Source organism: Psammomys obesus, unplaced genomic scaffold (assembly GCF_907164565.1).
Source record: "Psammomys obesus unplaced genomic scaffold, mPsaObe1.curated_primary_1811, whole genome shotgun sequence".
Classification (NCBI taxonomy): domain Eukaryota; kingdom Metazoa; phylum Chordata; class Mammalia; order Rodentia; family Muridae; genus Psammomys; species Psammomys obesus.
The window spans coordinates 13380970-13401586 of NW_026596131.1; the positions used below are offsets into that span (position 1 = coordinate 13380970).

Consider the following 20617-nt stretch of genomic DNA (forward strand, 5'->3'; position numbering starts at 1 on the left):
TTTATTTCACCAGCTGAGCCATTGTGTCAGTCGTGCTGAATGCGATTTTTATTGGGCAGTAATCTTCCTCTCAGTTATTAGAGAGAGCACAAGTAGGGGCTGAAGAGACGGCTCAGCGGTTAAGAGCACCGGCTGCTCTTGCAGAGAGCCCAGGTTTGGCTCTCAAAACATACATGGTGGCTCAGAACTCTAATGCCTTCTGACCTCTATTTCCCTCTGTGACTCCCTTCCCTCTAGCCAGCAGGGGCCCGGCCCTCATCTCTCAGCTAAAACAGAAAGAGCCACTCGGAGAGTCAACCTTCTCTTTGATAATACGTTTTATTGTCCATTGACAGAGCAATCACTCATAAAAATAAAAATAAAAACTGATACAAAGCATCAGAAACACGCGCAGTCGGCTTGTTGACCTTCAACAGCTCATGCGTTGCCAGCATGGGGTGTTGGGGGGCGTAAGTCTCAGGCTTCACATTCCAGCATGAATGTGGTGCTTCCCCCCAGTAACCAACAGTTCAAACAGAAACAATGCCAACAAAGCTTTAAGTTATGCAGCAAGCTCACAGATATGTCTTAATATGCATCAAGCAGAGATTTGGAAATAACCACATGTAAACGTCACCTGAAGTACCTCGATTTTCCGGCATGATGGGAAGAGAGGGAGGAAAGCCCAGTGCTTAGAACAGAAGTTAAACAACACCTTAAACCATATATTGCAACTGATTTGCTGCGAAGGCATTTGAGTGGCCGCTGCTCAGCTGCCGTCTGGCACTTTGTCCCAATAGTTTGTTTGCTTTCCTCTCATCCGCCTGGTGCGCTAGGACAACCATCACGAGTAGGAAACGTAAAGGCCACCTTTTAGAACCAATCTACTTCGAGTCTTTCCTTCATAATAATTTGAACCAGACACAAAAGACAGGAGGCTGGAAAAACAGATGTTCAAAGAACTCAAAGAAAGATTAGAAGGGTTCCTCGGTCCCACGCCAGCTACCATGCCATGCTTTCCACTCTGGGTCAAATGCTTCCTTGATGCTGAAACATTTTTGTTTTCAAAAAAGTGCAAAGTCTAATGCTACCAAGGGCATAAACACAGCACAAAAATGCTCACAGCGAACGGCAGAGACAAACCAGAACATGTCAAGAAGTCAGCAGAAATGGGCATTGTTACATATGATACCACCGCACAGGAAGCGAGCAGGCAGGGTGGGGTAGACCGCAGCGTCTGTGGGCTGGTCCACGACAGCATCCTAGGACGACATCACTGCACACCATGACAGTGGCCTCAGGCGGGCAGACTGATTCCTGGGCGTCCTAGGGCTGGCCAGGTCCTGGTGTGGGGACGTGGGTAGGGAGTGTTGGGGGGGGGGCTGGCGGACAATCCTTAACAGTTTCTTTGGGGTTTCTGATGGTAGGGGCAGGTTGGAGGAGAGAGGTTTCTGGAAGAATTTTACAAAAGGACCATTCACAGGCAGCAGACTTCAGAGTCTGTGTGTGAGCATATGTGAGTATGTTTGGATAATATACATGTGTGTCCTCAGGACAGCTTATTTTTAAGACATAGGTAGGAGGAAGAGCAACTATCTATACTGTTAGTGACAAAAATCTGCCTTTCTTAACCCCCATCCTGTTGGCATCCGAAAATCAATTTTTTTAGGGAGCAAGTAGGTGCCCCAGTTCCTTATAAGGGCTGAAAGTGACATTAAGAGACAGAAGCGGAGCTGAGTACTCTTGCCTCTCGGCCTTGTGTTCACCTTTAGGGAAATGAGCTGGCTCTAAAAGCAAGCCAAGCGTCCTGGGGGCGTGGCAAGAAGAGAGCCCGCCTCCTGGTCTCCCCTACCCCCGGGAATTCTTGTGCTTAGTAACACTTACACAAGTCCACAAGCAGCAGCGCCTGCCAGTCTATCAGGGAGATCACGCCAGAGCTTTTTTGTTGGGGCCTAGAAGGACTGGCCTTTTACATCTTCAGTTTGTGCAAAAAACGGGAATGCTGCCCGCACCCCAACAGTGGCATGGTGTGATGCTACAGAGAGCAGGGAGCCCTGCTGCTCAACCCTGACGCCTGAAGCCTGTAAGAAGTTTAGGAGTGACTACAAGGACAGCCAAACACCCCTCACCACAGATTCCTGCCCCTAGCATGAAACCTCACAGATCCCTACCAAGGAAGGAGTAGGGGCGGGGGAGGGGAGGGCAGAAATGACTTGGCTGAAGCCAGAAACATGGCTCAGGGTGGGCTCCCATTCACTGAAGTCTGTGGATTCAAGGGGCTGATTGAGACTCCCAGACAAACAAAACTGGCCGGAGGACTACCCTTGGACCTAAGGGAGTCCCCGCTGCTGGGAGTCCATACCAGGTGCAGGAGAGATTGGGGAGGGGGAGCAGGGGCACTTGCAAGGGCCCAAGATCTTGGGCCAAGGGGTGGCCACTGCAGAAAATGAGGGACATGTCCCTCTCAGGATGAAAAGGACCTGGTAGGCCGGCTACACAGTCTTACAACAACCTTCAAGAGTTTCTGCAAAATGCACATTCCCAGGCTCTCCCTCAGGGCTAGGGGACCCTCAAATTCCACCTGTCTGCTGTACGTGACAATGTCAAGGATCAAAGACTGAGGCACACAGTGCTCAGGCTGGCAGAGGGAGGGGTACAGGACCCTGGCCTGCCGTGCCGTCCCTCCAGGCCCACTACTATGTTTAGGGAAAATAGGGGGGTGGTGCAGAATCACACTAGCGTGAACCCACTTGGATGATTGATGTTTTATTCATGCTGTTTCCAGGAAGGGATGTCAGAGCTGGACCAGTCTAAACCCTCAGAGGCTTTTCAGTTGGCCACAGGGGCTCTGTCAAGCCCGCTTACGGATCCTCGATGTCAAGAAACTCCTGCTTGGGGGGTGCCGCCCCGCGGTACCACGCACAGGAGCCGTCGCTTCTCTTGATGCAGGCAAAGAACTTGGCCTGGTGCCCGTTGATGCTCTTCTCTGTGACCCAGTCCATCCAGAGGCACTCATCCGGGGAAGAGATGTAGCATGGGATCATGGGACAGCGTGTGATCTGGGGGGAAACGTGCAGGGAGGTTTAGTTCAGAGCAAGGAATAGGCAGGGCCAAGAGCACCTGGTACTCCTCCAGAACACAACCCACTGAAGGTCTTCAAGGACACTGGTCCTGCTGAGTCCCGTGTACCCGTACACAACAGGCCCGGGGGAAGCATGTGCATGCCATGGCCTCTGTACCTACCTACTTCCCTAACCCTGGTATGACAGCTGCGCTTCTGCTTTGGGCCACATGGTCTTTTTTTTTTTTTTTTTTTTTTTTTAGGGGATAGTTTCAGCTTAGGCCCTACTGAAAGTATTGTCACCACAAGCGGCTTACATTGGAAGACAGACTGGAATTCCCATGCTTGTTATAAAGCATCTGGTCAGGTCAACAGGTCACTGGCTTTTTGACGGAAGATTGTGGAGCTTCAAGCATCCACCTCTAGCCACACGGAGATGAAGAAAGAAGCTTGGGTTTTGGTTTGTTCTTGAGTCAGTCCCATGTATCCTGCGCTGGCCTAGAAGTTGCTGTGTAGCAGAGGACAACCTGTGACTGACTGTGCCCGCCCCCAAAATGCTGAGATTTCGGAAATGTGCCGCCACACCTGGCTTAGGTGTGCTAGGGACAACCCAGGTTTCATGTGTTCCTGCGAGTACCCTGTCAACCGAGCTACTTCCCAGCCCACTTTTTCTTTTTTTCTGAGACAAGATCTCATCTGGCAAGGAACTCACTCTACGGTTCATGTTGATTTCAAACTCAGTAATCCACCTGTCTCAGCTTCCCAAATGTGGTGTATAAGCACGCCCAATGGGTATTTGCTTTTGAAGGTCCAGGAACAGTGGAGACACGCTTGATATGTATTTGTCCGCACACCCGTGCTTGGAATCACATCTTTGGTAACCAACTGATGGGTAGCACTAGCCAGAAGGGAAGGAGGCACCATTAAAAAAAAAAAAAAAAAAAAAAAAAAAAGCATCAGCTACCACAGGCCCGTTGGATAGAACTCTCCTGGCAGCTCCCAGTCCCAGACTCACTCCCGGTAGCAGGAAGGGACAGACGCTGGCCAACCAGTGATGCAGCCTGCACTGGTGAGGGAAAAGGCATCGGGACCATGGACAAGGCAGTGCCTCGCACTTGACACAACCCCCAAATCTGGGAATCGATCTCACCCTTTTTGGTCACGTCTAAGCATGTGTGTGTCTACAACTCTGCTTAGCCCCACCTCTGGGCAGATTCTCAGGTGACAGGCAAATGCCCCCAGAATTCTCAATGCCACTTTCACGGAGACGCATGCGTGGAAGTCTAGGACGTTGGGAACTACACCTACACTCTTGGACACACAATGTTTACACCTGTCCACAGCAGGAAAATATCTCCAGGACTCTGTTCTCCCCACAGAGATCTCCTGTTCCTAAGAAGGAGCTTTCCTTCTTAGAAGCGTCCAGTCACGTGGACTGAGTTAGACACTTTGTTTCACTCCACATCTCCTTATCTTCCACATTTTCCCTGTCAGGGACAAAACACACAGTTCTCTGGGGACCTGGGACCAGAGGCTCTGTAGCCAAGACCTTCCCAGAGTTCATTGCAAAGCTAGGTCTCACTCTCCTGAGGAGCTGGAGAGTGACCCCGCCCCCAGTCTTTTGCCTGAACACCTTGTGATGGCAAAGCAGGGGTGTGTCGGGGGGTGATGGCAGAGCCAGGGTGGGGGTGATGGCAAAGTGGGTGTGTGTGTGGGGGGGATGGCAGAGCTGGGGTGGTGCTTAGGACACAGAAGCTGCTCACCTTGCACTCGCAGCCCATCTGGTACCTGTGGTTCAGGCTCTTCTTCTGGGTGGTGCTCAGCGTGTCCCAGGGCACAATGAAGTCACAGAGTGTAATGTGCATCTTGCCATCTCCTTCTGCCTTTCCTGTGGGGAGAGTCATAGTCTCGTGTGAGGGACAGGTCTCCTCCTGCATTTTCGTACAGCTCTGATAACACCATGGTTGGACTGCTCTGAGGTTTTCCTTTGTTTGCTTTTGTTTTTTGTGACAGAGTTTCTCAGGGGTTGGGAATTTAGCTCAGTGGTAGAGCATTTGCCTAGCTAAGCGAAAGGCCCTGGGTTCGGTCCTCAGCTCTGGGAAAAAATAAAGGAAGACAAGGTTTCTCTTTGTAGCCCTGGCTGTCCTCAAATTCCCTTTGTAGACCAGGCTGACCTTGAACTCAGAGATCTGCCTGCCTCTGCCTCCCAAGTGCTAGGATTAAAGGTGTGCACCACCACTGTCTAGCTCTTTTGAGTTTTAAAATAACTCATTTTGGGGCTGGAGAGACTGCCAGTGGTTGAGAGCGCTGGCTGCTCTTCCAGAGAACCAGAGTTCAGTTCCCAGTCCAACTTCAGGGGATGACACCCTTTCCTAGCTCCTGTGGGCACTGCAAACCGCCCCCAGCTCATCCTCATTCTCTCTCACGCACATAAAGTGAAACTGCTGTAGCCTCCTTAAACTCCGTAGCCCCTCCGTAGAGACCCACTTTAGTTCTTAGCATAACTGTGGCTCCTCTGTTAACACCTGCTGTAGCCTTTAGTCTATCAGAAGCCATTTTGCCTCCAAGTCTCCATTTTGATCATAAGGTGAAATTAAGTTCAAGCTCTCAGGCCTATGTGCCTGAAACCAGGACACAATTCAATAGTTCAATACTTGCTGCTTAGAATCAAACAATAGATGATAAATGCATGTTCTGCCTGAGTTAAAGATCAAAACATCCTGCTATGTTTCTTACTCCCAGAAAGCTGGAAAGGCCCCAGGAGCGCCCCTACCCTAAATCCCAGCCAATCAGCTTAAAGTGCTTTATCTGGCTACTGAGACATAACATAATACACTTGGAACAAAATCGTTTAGCTAGTCAAAATGATGTAATGCTGCCCCCCGCCCCCAATTCCTACACCTGGTTACTTTTGTATAAAAAACCTGCCTTAGAAACAGAGCAACATCATTGTCTGGCTCCCAAGTCCAGATCATGGCCCTGACCAGTCAGCTTTTGTTTAACATTCAATAAACTTCCATCAGTCTGAGTCTGGTGGCTCAGTGGTCAGTGTGTGGCTATTCCTGAACTCATACCAAAACAACAACCCCCCCCCATTTTTGTTTGTTTGTTTGTTTGTTTGAGACAGGGTTTCTCTGTATAGCCCTGGCTGTCCTGGACTCATTTTGTAGGCCAGGCTGGCTTTGAACTCAGAGAGACCCACCTGCCTCTGCCTCCTGAATGTTGGGATTAAAGGCTTATAGTAGCTAGTTTTAATTGCAATTTGAACTAATCTAGAGTCACTTGGGCAGACAGTCTCAATGAAGGATTGTCTGTACTGGGTTGGCAGGTGGACATGTCTGTGGGGAACTGTCTTAATTAACCCATGGTGAAAGACCCAGCCCGTAGTGGGTGGCACCATTCCCTAGACAGGGGTCCTGAGCTATATAAGCGAATCAAGCAGGTGAGCAGGCATGTATTTATTCCCTCTCTGCTCCTGACTAGTTGCTTCAAGTTCCTGCCTTGACTTCTCCTCACTGAGAGACTATGATCTGGAACTATGTGTTAAAATAAACCCTTCTTCCTCTAAGTTGATTTGTTTGTTTTCCAGAGAGGGTTTCTTTGTGTAGCCTTGGCTGTTCTGAAACTCACTCGGTAGACCAGGCTGGCCTCAAACTTACATAGATCTGCCTGCCTCTGCCTCCTGAGTGCTGGGACTAAAGGTGTGCACCCTCACTGTTGGGGGTTGTTCTAATCCCGACCCTCAAGATTTGCTTATACCTATTCTTATTTTGTAAACCTGCCTAAGTCATTACACCTGATTGGGTCATTAAACAGCCTAAACCTGGGCAGGGCAGGATGGGGTAGGCATGGCTAAGGTTCCCGAGCTTTGGAGAACAGAGAGGATCATGAGAGACAGATGGAGAGGAAGACAGAAAGAATGAGGATGCCAGGAGGGGTTAGCCTGGAGAAGAAACCACATGGGGTTGGGAGGAAGGACTCCAATAATGGCATGAAAAGGCCCAAAAGAAGAATAAAAGCAAATATTTATAAGATTATGGATGGAAGATAGGATGGTAAAGGGGATGGCATTGGATGGGGGGTGGGAGATGGATGGCAAGATGATTCAGACAACGTAGGTAGGAATAGCTGCTTGGCCTAAGGTAAATAAGGCGATTATAAAACCTAACAGGTGTCTGTGTCTTATTATTTGTGATAGCGGGTTAGATAATACCACTGTGATAATCACAGGGCTAATAACAGGCATTTTAAAAATTATTACAACGTACCACACCCGCGTTTGTTAGGGCATTTTATCACAACACAAATGAAACTAAATTAACTCTCAGTGAAGAAAATTTATGAGTGTAACAACGAAGGGACAGGGCTCCCCACTCCCTCATCTGCAGCTGCCACACCCGTCCACATGTGACGGCATGCCTGGATTTTTACACGGGTGCTGGGATCTGAACTCAGATCCTCACGGTTGCACAGCAATCGCTCTTAATGGCTGAGCCATCGCTGTCACAGGGACTCTTTTTTAAATAGTCACTGTGTGTATGATGTGTACATGTATATGAGCACTCCCACACACCAGAGTACACGTGGAAGACAGTGAACAACCTTGTACTGTCTTCTCTTCACACCGGCTTGAGCGTTGAACTCACGTCACTAGGCTTCTTTGGCAAGTGCCCTTACCAGCTGAGCCATCTTGAAGGCCCGTAACTATTTGTATAATCAGTGAACACCAATAAAAAAAGAGGTCCCTTTAGCAGAATCACACTTGGCTGGGCTCACATGGCACAATGGTCTGTTGCAACATTCCAACTTGGAAAAAGGCAAAGCATGAGTCTCGGGGACAGAAGAACAGGAATTAATTAAAATGTTGACCTTTCCTTTCAGGAGAGAGAAACATGAAAAAAAATCACAGGGAAAACCCTGTACAAGTCCATGTGGGAAGCTCAAACACCAGCCTGGGAGGAAGAGGCGTCCATAGCTGGCCGGTTTGCTGGGCCTGGTGAGTTCTGGCGAGGTCCTGGTTAAAGGGCCTATCCTGGCTCTAAGAACAGGAAACATGGGCCTTGGGAAATAAAGATAGGTCCAATATGGAGTTACCTGACCAAGCCCCAAAAGAGAACGATCAGAGAGATTTTTTTTTTGGTACGGTATACCTCATGCCTGGGTGGCCCTTGCAAGTTGACAATGAGTTGGTGCCCTGGGAGGCAGAGCAGCTGACCAATAGGCAGGCAGAATCACCACTGCGTTGTCCTCATGGGGAGAGACCAACAGAGGCAAGAGAAAAACATCTCTGGTTGTCCTAAGCAGCACACTGCCACCTGCAAACAGTCTAAGAATGGCTGTGTGTGTGTGTGTGTGTGTGTGTGTGTGTGTACATGTGCTGCATGAGTGTGCGGTGTGTGTTTGTGTGCATGTGTACATGTTCATATGTGTTTGTGTATACAGTGTGTGTGTGCGAGTAGGCTGGATGTCCATGTTGGCCGTGTTCTCTAATTGCTCACCATCTTCTTTTTTGAGACCCGGTCTCTCACTGAGAGACCTCTCTCAATTTGGGATCTCTCAATTCATGGGGGTCCTGAGGATTGAACTTCAGCCCTCTGCCAGGGGACTATCTCCCCAGCCCCACAGAGTGGCTTTCTTTTTCTTTTCTTTGACAGGGTTCCTCTGTGTAGCCCTGGTGTCCTGGAACTCGCTCTGTAGACCAGGCTGGCCTTGAACTCTCAGAGATCTGCCTGCTTGTGCTGGGATTACAGGCATGCGCCAGCACACCTGGCCTGAGGGTGGCTTCCAACTGAGGTCCTCTGCAGACTCTTCATCCTTGTCCTGCTGCGTGGCTAACCTGTTCACAACTGGGACACTACCTAACTAACTTGCAGGCTTTCATTCAGCGTGACACACAGATGCCTGCAACCTTGCCCTTATGAAACACAATGATTCATGACTGTGGCATAGGCCCTGGTAAAGGTGCCCAGGGTCTCGGCCATCTCTCACTTCCACGTGACAACAAGCGTCCACTACAGGTCAGGGAGGCAATGATGACTCAGGCCACTGGGCCGAGGGTGCTGGCTTGTCAGGTGCTGGCCACCAGTTCAAACCCAAGCAGGTGTGTTTGCAGAGGTCACACCTGGGCACACGGCACACCTGCTGCCTTTTCACTATACTAGTTTGTTCTCCGTGTCCAAAGCATGGAGACTTCTTGGCATCTTTCATTCCCTCCACTGGGCCAATGAGAGAGCTCAGTGTGTAAGAACACTTGCTACTAAACATGTCGACCTGGGTTCAGCCCCTGAGACCTGCAGCGTAGACAGTGGATGCCAACACCCTCAAGTTGTCCACCCCTGCCACTCCTATGCCACCACAGGCATGCGTCTAGGCACGTATAAGTGAAATAAGCAAAGGTGTGATTAATTCCCCTTCACCACGAAAGCCTTCGGGCTTCAGTTTCAGATATGACATGACATCAGGGAAGGTTCTGGTTAGAAATGGGCTCTTAGCTGGGATCACACATGGATTCCCCTGGGTGGGGGGGCTCCAGCCCTAGATGCTCCTTGACTTGGCCTGGGCACAGCCTGGGCACCTGGCTGCAGAGAATCCCGGGGGGTAGGGAAGCAAAGCAGCCATATACACAGACATAAATCCTGTTTTAAAGGCTGGGTAGAGCCAGCAGGGGTGCTGCAGGGCGATCTACCGGCTCTCCCAGGAGAAAAAGGCTCTCTCTGCAGTAGCTAAGGATTTCTGTGCCGGAAACGCCCCTACTCTGGCTGCTTTTAAGCTGCCAATATAATACCAATCAGCCCATGACCGCTGGCTCTTGCCGGGTGCTGCAAGTGGAGCCCATGCCAATCACTGTGCCCAAGGCAAACCCAAATCTGCACTGGGGGATCGCATCAGGGAAACATTCCTCTAACGGCAAGGCCGAGGATCTGTGCAATCTCTGTGGAGGAAGGGAGGTCCCCTATCTCCCAGCCAGTGCCCAGGGAAGGACCTGCTGCTGGCCTTCCCAGGAACGTGGCTGCTGGAGAGGGCTTTAACACAGACAGCGGCTGTACAGGCGAGGACCTGGCGGGTGGCTCTGGTAGGTACTAGCAAGACAAAGGTCACTTCCCTAGAGGACAAGGGCTATCAGCAGTCCCTGGCTCAGTGCAATTTGGCCGGTTCGCCCCTAGAGGGCAGTGTGGAAAGCTTGTTCCTTAGGGACCAGGAATTCCTAGCTTGTGCTGGGGAACCAGGATCCAGCACCCAGGGGCAAGGCTGAGCTCCCACACACCTGCGATCAGATACTCCTTCTTCCCGCCGACATCCAGCGAGACCCCACACACTGCTGAGGAGGGGGCCGTGTAAATAAACTCGATGTCTTTGTCAGGTCCTTTGAACATCTGCAAAACACAGGAGGGCAGGTGTAAGCAGAGGTATGGCTCCCAACCAGAGCATGACGGGAACAGGGATGCCCGGCTGCACCCAGGCGTGCCCCTCACCCCCGGCGGTGCACAGAGGGCTAAACGGGAATGCCACACGGATTCACAAGCCGCCTCTGCTTTTCTGAAGGTGTTCTGGGTGGCTCTGCCGCTGAGGGCAGGGCACTCCTGAGTGGGTCACACATCTTTGTCTGTTCCCAGGAACTGGGTTAATTTATTTGCTGTGGATTTTTCTTTTAATCTTCTTTTCCCCCCTCCCTCTCCCCCATTTCTGGATTAAACCTGGGGCCTTGAGCCCAATAATTTACACCCCAGCTCTACTTCCAGAATTTTCCCCCCGAGACTAAACTCTCACTTTGTAGCCAGGGCTAGGCCTCGAATTCTCCACTCCCCCGTCTCAGCCAGGGAGGTGGCTTTACAGGCTTGTACTACACCACCGTGTTTATTTCCAGAGATTTGGGCGAAGCACTGGCTACCCATGACAACGAAGGCAGGAAAGATGGTCCCTGGAGCCAGAACAGAACCACGGCGTCACGGGAGGGCTTGGCTTCTCAATGCCTTACCCACTTCAGCTCTTCAAGATACACCTGCGTCCCACTGAGGAAGACGGTTCCCAGCACCTGAGTGTGTGTGTGTGTGGGGGGGTTCCCACACTTTTTCCTCTTTTACTCCTACCTATCCCAACTCTCCAGAAAGAGACTTTTCTTGTGTCTTTTCCTCCCTTCTTTCCTCCTTTCTCTCTTCCTTTTTCCTTCCTTTGGTTTTACAGATTAATTCTTATTTCTATTCACATGTGTCTGTGTATCTGCTGCCATGTGTGTGTAGGTGCCCTGGGAAGCCAGAAGAGGACGCTGCAGCCATCCTGCCAGCTGTCTGACATGGGTGCTAGGACCTAGACTCTGGAAGAGCAGCAAGCCCCCTTAACCACGGAGCCCTCGGTCTCCCGTCCCCCTCCTAGAGAATGAAAATGTCAAGACAAAGTGGCTTTGGGGAGCTTCCCTAACCCTCAGGAAGAAACGTTACAAGAGTGACAGTCTCCTCATGCGTCTCAAATGAGGCCACTCCAAGGGGCCAGAGTGACTTCCTGGGCATTAAGCAATGAGGATGTTATGAAAGGCTACCTGCTTCTCTGCCTCATAAAGAGGCTTTGGCGTTGAGAGGCTGGTCATCCTTTTGAGGTGACACAACCACTACGGTGTGTCAAAGCTGTCCCTAATGCTGGAGGAACCAGCTGTCTCTGTTTGAACAACAAGTCAGAAACGTCAACCATCACGGCAGGCGTGCACCACCGCACCCAGTTTTGCAATGCCGGGGGATGGAACTCAGAACTTCAAAGCAGGCTAGGTGAGCATTCTACCAATTGAGCCACACCCCCAGTCTCTCCCTTAACCCCTCCCCCTCCCCACCCAAATGTGAGCTTCTTCCCATCTGTCCTGATGTGGAAAGTACTCTGAAAACAAAAGCAGACACTGCCACAGCCATCCTGGTTGCCATCTGCAGTCTCTCTGACCTCAGTTCTGTCCATCGGAGGGGACAGCTCCTCAGTAAGTGGCCCAGACAGTCAGGAAAGCGACCAATGACCACCCCTACCGGTCAGACTAAGCCTCTTAAAGTGTGCTGGTTTGAATGAAAATGGTCCCATAGACTCAGGTATTTAAATCCCTGGTCCCCAGCTGGTGGAACTGTTTGGGAAGGATTAGGAGGTGTGGACTTGTCAGAAGGGGTGTGTCAGTAGGGGTGATCTTTGAGGTTTCAAAAGCCCATGCTAGGCCCAATGTCTCTCTCCCTCTGCCTGCTGCCTGTGCACAGGGATGTAGCACTCTCAGCTACTGCCTCAGTGCCACAGTTGTCTGCTTTCCACCACAACGATCATGGACTAAACCCCTGAAACTGTAAATACTTTCTTTTACAAGAGTTGCCTTGGTCCTGGTGTCTCTTCACAACAGAGGACAGTGATTAAGACAATCGAGATCTTAAAATTTCTGCTGGGCTTCTCATGTTCGAGAACTGGACTTGTTTGTGCCTGCCACTCGGCTTTCTGGCCTAGGGGTGACTGAGTGGGGTTCTGGGGCCCAGCCCTGCTTCCCCGTGCATTCAGAGCCCACCTTTATCTGCTTGATCTCATACTGAATCCTCTTGATGGGGTTGCCATAGATGTCATTCCCGGAGTCCACCTCCTTCTCGCTCACTGCTTTGGCCCTGATCACTGCAAAACAAAGAGAGACACATGTGAGCAGAACCCCCAGGGGCCAGGATCCAGGCTCTGCCCTGTGTGTGTGTGGGGGGTGCTGGGAGAAGGGAGCCTAGTGCATACCTGCTGTAACCTGGCGGAGGGGAGGGGGGCAGAGGACTCCTGGCCTGGCACAGCAAGGAGAGGAAGCCCTCTGCTTGTCGTGATGGGGTTGTCAGCAAGAGCTCTTCACTATGCCTGGGATATGGCTCAGTCAGTACGTGCTAGCCTGGACTGCACAAGGCCTGTGTTCATTCTCTAGCACCGAACACCATATAAAACCAGGCACGGTGATACACACTTACCAGCCCTTAGGAGGTAGAGTCAGGAGGGCCAGCCTGGTCTAATGAGATCTTGTCTCAAAAGACAGAACTGAAAACCAAAAAGCTGTTGTGACACATGCCTTTAACTCCAGCATTTGGCGGGGCTCAGAGGCAAGTGGATCTCTGTGAGTTCAAGGCAAGCCTGGTTTACATAGGGAGTTCCAGGTCAGCAAGGCCTATAAAGTGAGACCTTGTCTCAAATAAAACAGACCAACCAAAACCAAAACCAAGTCCCCAAATGGATCCTGTGCTGACTCAGACAAATGCAGAGGCTTGGAGTCCTCCCCTAGCAGGCTGCGAGCGGCAGGCTGTGGCCTCGGGGCTGATTCTTCCTACTTATGGTGGCCAGAGAAACAACTCAGAGAAACTTAGTGGTGGCAAACAGCCTGGCATGCAATCCTGCTCCTTCAGGTAGTGCTGGTGATGAGCAGTGAAGGGCTTTGGCATTCCATCACTTCATCCTCAAAAGACTTCGGGAGCTAGAGAAACTGGGCAGTCATCTACCTGAAAGGAGCCTGGTTTATCCAGATCTGGGGAGTGCCCTGGGGGTACAGCTCAGGGCAGAGCACCTACCTAGCATGCAAGAGGGCCTAGGTTCCCTCCCTAGCAAAACAAAAAAGAAGTTTCCATGTAGAATATCCGACTGGACTTGCATGTGATGGTCAGAGGTCAACTTCATTTCTCAGGTGACATCTGCCTTTTGGGGGGAGGTGATTTTTCTTTTACATTTTTATTTATTGGGGGTGGGCAGGGTTTGCATGCTGCAGGCAATACATCAAAGTCAGAGGACAGCTTGTGGGAGTCCATTCTCTCCCCACCGTGTGGTCCCAGGGACAGAACTCAGCAGGCTTTGCAGGCAGCACCTTTACACACAGAGGTATCTTGCTGGCTCTCCGCCTTGCTTTTTAAGACAGGGTCTCTCACTGGCCCAGAGCTCACTCGGTAGGCCTGCCTGGCTGGCCAGCAAGCCTCTGGGTTCCTCCTGTCTTCTTCCCAGTGCTGGGATTACTAGTGAGTGCGCCCACACGTGGCTTTCTGTAACGCTTATTGTACGAGAGGTGTGACAGGCGTGGAGTTGGGCGGCACACTCTGCAGGCTATGGATCTGGTTACTAATGCTGGTGTGGCCGGAAGAACCTTAGACACAGATGGCAAGGAAGCAGGTCCTGCCCGAACTGCATCCCAGGTGACAGGCATGGAAATGGTGGGGAGAGAAAGCCCAGGAAAGTTCCAGTTCTGAAGCCTGGTCATGTCTAATAGGACTTTTCTATTAGGAATTAAGTCCCTGGTCCCTCCCTGGAAACTCTTCCTCCGAGGATCAGCAGATCCTGGCATGGGCAGGGTCCCTCCTTTACTTTGAGGTTATTACCTGGGTCGGGGCCTGTTTTAATGGCTTTAAAAGCTTTGCCCTTCAAACGACAGTGGGGTCACTCTGGGCGAGCCTCTGTCACTGCGCACACGCGATAGACAGAGACAAGGAGCAGACAGTGCCGGCTCAGAGTCTCCAGCGGTCGGCTTGAGTCTTGGAAACTTCTGGCCAGGACTGTTTCCCACAGAGGCAGGGAGGTCTGGGCACGTGGGAGTGCCATCTGCTCCTCAGACCCCAGCGCACTCCAGCTCCCTCCCCACTGTCCCACACCGCAGCCCAGGCCCCACCCTGCTCTGAGGTCCTTGGGTCCTTCTGTGCATCTGAGTCACTGCTGGCCTGGCCATGAGTTCCTGTTTCCCCAACCTAAACCTCACTTCAAACAGCCACAACCTGGGAAAAAATACCTGGCAGGCCACCCTAGAACAGAAGGCTCTCTCTCCTGTTCTGGACCTTCCCATAAACATTTCCTGCAAAACACACCTTCACTTAAAATTTCATCCAGGTGGTCCAGACCTTTAATCCCAGCACTTGGGAGGCAGGCGCAGGCAGATCTCCGAGTTCGAGGCCAGCCTGGTTACAGAGCTAGTTCCAGGACAGCCAGGGCTACACCATCTGCATTTGGCCTATCCTTTTTCCTAATCTATCATGCTCCCTGGCTCCCACGAGCTGGGATACCCAGATGTGTCCTGCCTCAGAACAGAAAAAAATCTCATACCCAGGGTGCCACCTCCCGCTCTCCGCCTTCAGAAACAGCCCTCTCCTGTCTTCCTCCCGCAGTGGCTGCTCTCCCACACATTCTGCTGCAAACGCGTGTGTACCTGTCTGCTGAGAGGTCCTAACGGGTAGAGGTTATGCCACCAAACAGCTGGGGCTCAGAAAACATCTACTGAGGGAACTGGGCTGACCCTGACTGCCTCGGGCTGGCAGCCTACATTAATCTATACAACCATCATTGCACGCTTATGCAAATATGTGAGTATGACAAGCAGACACTGTCCAGTGTTTGCTCTCCGTACAGCATTCAGAGACAAGAGAGGGCAGGGGACCCAGAGGAGCGACCCGACTCTATCTGTCTAACGAATGTTCTCAGAAGCCGCCCACTACCCTGCACGATGCTTGCTGCTCCAAAGTGTTCGCCAAGGGCTGGGGCTGTTGCTCAGTCGGTGGAGGGTTTATGTGGCATCCACAAAGCCCTTAGCTCAAGTGCCACCACATACAACTGGACATGGCACATGCTTGAAATCTTAGCATTCCCTTGAACTACTATAGAGTTTGAGGCTAGCCTGGGCTACTTGAGGCCATGCCTCAACACAAAACAATGCAAGTTCCATAAATGCACCACCCACTTGGCAATCAGAAAATAAGCCCAGTGACTTCCAAACAGCCAAAAGGTCTCGTACTCTCCCACAGCACCGAGGATGCCTCCAACTTCCCGAGTCCCTGACATGAGCCCAAGAGGCTGAGAAGTAATCAGGGGTGAAAGTGTCTGTGAAAGGTGCTGGTGAGCTTGACCACTGTGGTCTCCAAGGCTACTTGACTTCACATCTAACACAGATGCCACCTGTGTCATAAGATGACGGGGAGGGTTAGTGACTGGGTAGAGTGCTAGGGGCACGTGTGGCAGAGAGAACAGCGCAGATTTCTCCACTCCCATGTGACAAAGATCTGGGACGCTGGCCCTGGTCCTGTGGCAACCCAATGGGCACCTAAGACTGGAGAGCAAATGGCTGGGTGCCCACTTTGCCTTAGGGCCGTGGGCTATACAATTTCTTTTTTGAAAATTTCAGAAGAGAAGAGATGGATGAATTGAGAGTCTGCAGTAGACACATGTTTTCAGGACAGGACATGCTTCCCTTGGGGGAAGGCAGGCCAGGGATGTTTATAGAGATGGGGAGGGGCAGAGGTGCCCGAATCTCCACTGACAACTGGGCTGTTTCTGGCTAGCCAGGGAGACCCTGACCACAGATCTGGGTTAAGAGCTGGATGGATACTCCTCTCACATAGTGTTCCCGTTGCAAGACTGGTGCCTGTTACCTGGTGACAACAGTCGGGGGAGAAGGGGAATGGGGAGGGCTTGCCAGTAAAAGCCTTCACAGCCCCACTCTGGGGGGCAGGATACTCCGCTCTAGGCAGCAGGCAGACAGACAGGAAAGGACAGGAACTAGACAATTTTCTAGAAGTATAACCCCTACACACAGCAGTGGTCATCACTGTGACCTCTGGGGTGACCTCTGGGGCAGTAGAAAAAGGAAAACCACATCAAGGAATGGACAGCCTTCCTGAGCCATTCGAAGGACAGAAAAGTGCAGAGGCTCAAGGAACCTGAGCGAGGCATGGGTGACTGTTGACTGGATACTTATATGCTAGGCCGGGGGCAGACACCATGCGGGACCAGCCACATCTAGCCCTGTCCTGCTACCTACCCAAGGAGCTGGACATGGCTGCAGGAGAGCACTGTTTGACTGCTCTCTCTGCTCCAACCACTGTCACTGGCCCCTGCAGCTCAAAATTTGCTTCTTCCTCTTTTCCTTCAGCTAACCCAACATCTGGGTTTGCCATTGAGAGCGCTGCACTGGCCGACGAATTCATTGCCAGATGCTACTGGAATGCACAAGCTCTGACTTAATTCAAAGCACACACAACCGCAGAGCCCCTACCCCCATCCCTCTAGCTGAGGACACCATGATGTCACTTCCCCCTAGAGGAGCCTGCAGAAACAATCCCAGTGCACCCAGCCAGAAGGGGATGGAGAAGAGCTAGGTGGGTGGAAGGTCAAGGTCACTGATCATGAGCCGAAGATGGAATCACAACTGCCCAGGGAAGCCAACAGAGGCTGTGCTGTCCTGCTACCATCCTCGCTGTGAGGGGACTGCTAGAAACTCTGGGGGCCACGGCCACAGTTAAAGGCCACTGAAGCATTCCACCCACCCTACAGATCCTAACCATGGCACACAGAGCCACAGTTCTCCCTCCCACCTGTCTGTCCCCGGGGTCACCATTACATGGTCCACTGAGCCCTAAGGACACGTTCACGAACCCAACATTTATTCTCGTGTATACAGAGGAGGTCTCATTACGGAGCTTTGGCTGCCCTGGAACTCACTATGTAAACTAGGCTAGCCTTGAACTCACAGAAGCTCCACCTGCTTCTGCCTCCCAAGTGCTGGGTGGGATTAAAGGCGCGCCATCACACCCTGCTTGCCAACAACTTTTGAATTTTCTAGTATCCATAACAACATTGTAGGAAACCGCACCACACCCACAGGCCACCGAAGGGTCATAAGGTGAAGGAAGGCTGCCTGCAAGAGTTTTCCTTGCTGTGCACTGACCTGTTATCGGGACAATTCCACACGCCACATGAATATTTACATCCTACGGACGGCTCCCGCTTCGCACCCTCTCTTTGGTTTGGGCTTCCCATACCGAGCACAACTGAACCTGGAGGTCTCAAAACCCGTCTTCTGAGGCTGAAAAGATCTACTCAGCATCACCAGAGGGTCACAGCCAGGCCGCCCTACCTGTCAGGGATCTGCTGTGACATGAGGCTAGCACGGTCCCACAGAAAACATGGAAAGCTAGTTCAGGGCGCTTCCTCCTCCTCAGAGCTGGGAGAGGGAACGGTAGCCTCGCTCTGTGTCTGCTGAGACCCTGCCAGCTCGAATCACTCAGGGTTGGGGGACTCCCTGGTGCTGCAGCTAGACTGGGGTCAACTGAAAACAGAGACACGCTGTCTCAAGGCCACTGGCATCAAGGTAGGGGGGATCTCCCACAGAAAGACCCCCCCTCGTCCCAGAGATGCAAATGTAGTAACTTTAGGCCCCCCTGCAAATGTCCTCTTGAGGTCAGCTGCTCCATTTCTTTTTTCTTGGCAGAGTTCATGCCAACCAGTTCAGAGGGACCATAAAAGAAATATATGCTCTCCAGAGTAAACCCAGCCTGGGAGTCTCTGATGGTCTTCTCCAGTCTGTCAGGGGTAGGGGGTCATAAAGTCTCTTTATTAAGCTCCCGGGAAAACACTGTGCCATGGCCTTCTCACTCATACCCTCAATTCAGCTCTACCTTCAATTCTCATTTACGCCCTCATTTCCAATCCCACCCACAGCTAGACCCTGTGGCTGCCACTTGGGGTCAGTCTCTTGTCCCTTTAGAGTGGACATCATGGTACCCATATGTGCTCACATGACAAAGGCTGCCTGACCTTTGAACCTGAATTAATTTGTCTTTAACTCTGAACAGTCAGGGAAGAAGGTGTACCCCAGTGTCCCAATTCTACAGCCTCTGCTGGGGATATAAGACCAGCCACATGGTTCCTGGCTTTGTCCCACAACAACTGCCATCAGGTGCTGTCTGTGGAGAGCTCTGGGACCTGAGCAGGTCTGTAGAGGGCATGGGAAAGACCCCTTGACGGACCTCCCTTGTTCCTTACAACAGCTGACCTCACTGGCTGGAGGAGCCACCGGGAATGGTGGATGCTGACCAACAGAGGGGGTTTGCTCTGGGGCCCTAAGACCTGCTCTTGTTCCCAGGTCTTGAGGCCACACACTTCAGCCTTCAGGGATACAGGCATGGGTGAGCAGCCAGGATGTCCCAAGGGATGAAAGCAGGATGAGGCAGGTTTGGCCTCAGGTTCCCAGGACTCCAGCTCTACCTGATGTCTCTGGCCTCATGGTGACTACCCTTTCTGCTTCTGCCACCTCAAAGTACCCTCTGTCGGTCATTGAGATGGTCTACTGAGCTCTGCCTCGTCTTGTCCCCTCCATACCCAGCCACCCTAGTTAGTGGAAAAGACCTCCTCCAAATTATTTTTCTCTCACTTCCCTAAAAAGGAAAAGGGGGCTGTCATTCAGTAATTAGAAACAGTCCAGAGCTGGGAAGCAGGATTCAGTGCTACCTCCCTGTATCAGCAGGTGAGACCTGCCCCTCCCACAGACACCCCCAAATCTGATGACCTATTCCCTCATAGGCAGCAACTGGGCTTTTCAGGGAGTGTGAAACCAAACAGGGCCTTGGCCTTGGGGTAGGGCTGAGCCTACTCAGGATGAGGTCAAAACCTACTCATCTATAACAGCTCAGGCCAAGGCGAGTGGATGGGTGTGGCTGGGGGTGAGGATGGGAGGGGGAGGGGGTTCCAAGGCTCTGACCAGGGGACTGCACAGCATTCAGCTGTGGGCCACACAGTGGACTGGTGCCTGGGAATGTGCCAGGCCTGCCTAGCAGCAGGCTCCCTGCCCACCGCTCAGATTCTAGTGTGCTCACAAGCATAGGAGGGCGGCTGTCCGCTAGATGCCCGTCTCCATGGAGACCAGCTTTCCCATCTCCATTTCCTGCCCATTGCTTTGGCACTTCGTGGGGAGGGCGATGGCACATCTACATGAGCAGAAGAAAGCTGCAGCAGTCTTGGCCCAACCCTCCAGCTGCCTCGTGCCCGCCAGGACCCCAGCTCTATCCTTCTAGGCCTGGTGGAGCCAAGCCCACGCCCTACCACCCTTCCTCTCCAGCTGTGGGCCAGCAGGATCTCATGTCAGGGCCTTAAGTGCGGCCCTTCCCATTCACGTGCTGCTGAATCATTTGAAAAACATGCGTCCCGCTCCTGGGAGGGTTTGCTGAGAACAGTGTGGCTTTGTGGAGGAGGTGGCTGCTCGGCAATTTCTCCGCCAAGAAGCGGAGGGCCTCAGTGGAGCCAAGCTCAGCCCAATAAATCCTGAAGCCAGGCAAGCTGGGCAGTAGCAGGGCAGGGCAGGGCAGGGCAGGAGGCAGAGAAAGCCTAGAGAGGTCCCCAGGAGGACTCTGCCAACCCCTGTTCGCACAGCACTGAGGAAGGGGCTGAGACACATGACAACAGGCAGACAGGATCTCCTCCAACTCCCCTGTTGCTGCTGCTGCTGCTGCTGTGGACAGACAGCAGGAGGTCATCTTTCTTCATACTGGTTTCCAGGAACAAACCCAGAGTGTCTGGACCCTAGGTGTCTGCTCAGCACTGACAGCCTCTGGTCCACAAGAGGGGACACGAAGGCTGTGAGCAGCGTCCACATACCATGTTTGAAGGGACACAGCAAGTTGCCGGCTCCTATGCCCTAGCCCCTCTTCAGTACAGCCCCTTCCTCAAGACATGGAGTGTGGAAGGACATTCAGGACAGTCCTCAAGTCTCCAGCCAGACAGTTCAGGACCTACAGCTGTCCCAGTCTGGATCCTCTGAAGACTGGCTAGAGGCCGGCCCATCTGGTCCCAGAGGTCTGAACTGAC

General features: G+C 52.0%; 1 protein-coding gene across 1 annotated transcript in view; it reads right to left on the minus strand.

The window, feature by feature from the left end:
• Positions 1–299: 299 nt before the first annotated feature.
• Timp2 (TIMP metallopeptidase inhibitor 2) overlaps positions 300–20617 on the minus strand; it is a 45495-nt gene continuing 25177 nt past the window's right edge. Inside the window, exons 2-5 of the mRNA XM_055592257.1 lie at positions 12558–12658; positions 10305–10413; positions 4804–4928; positions 300–3038 (exon numbers count right to left, since the gene is read on the minus strand). Coding sequence (XP_055448232.1) covers positions 2841–3038; positions 4804–4928; positions 10305–10413; positions 12558–12658 — 533 coding nt within the window. The 3' untranslated portion in view covers positions 300–2840. The remainder of the gene's footprint in view (positions 3039–4803; positions 4929–10304; positions 10414–12557; positions 12659–20617) is intronic.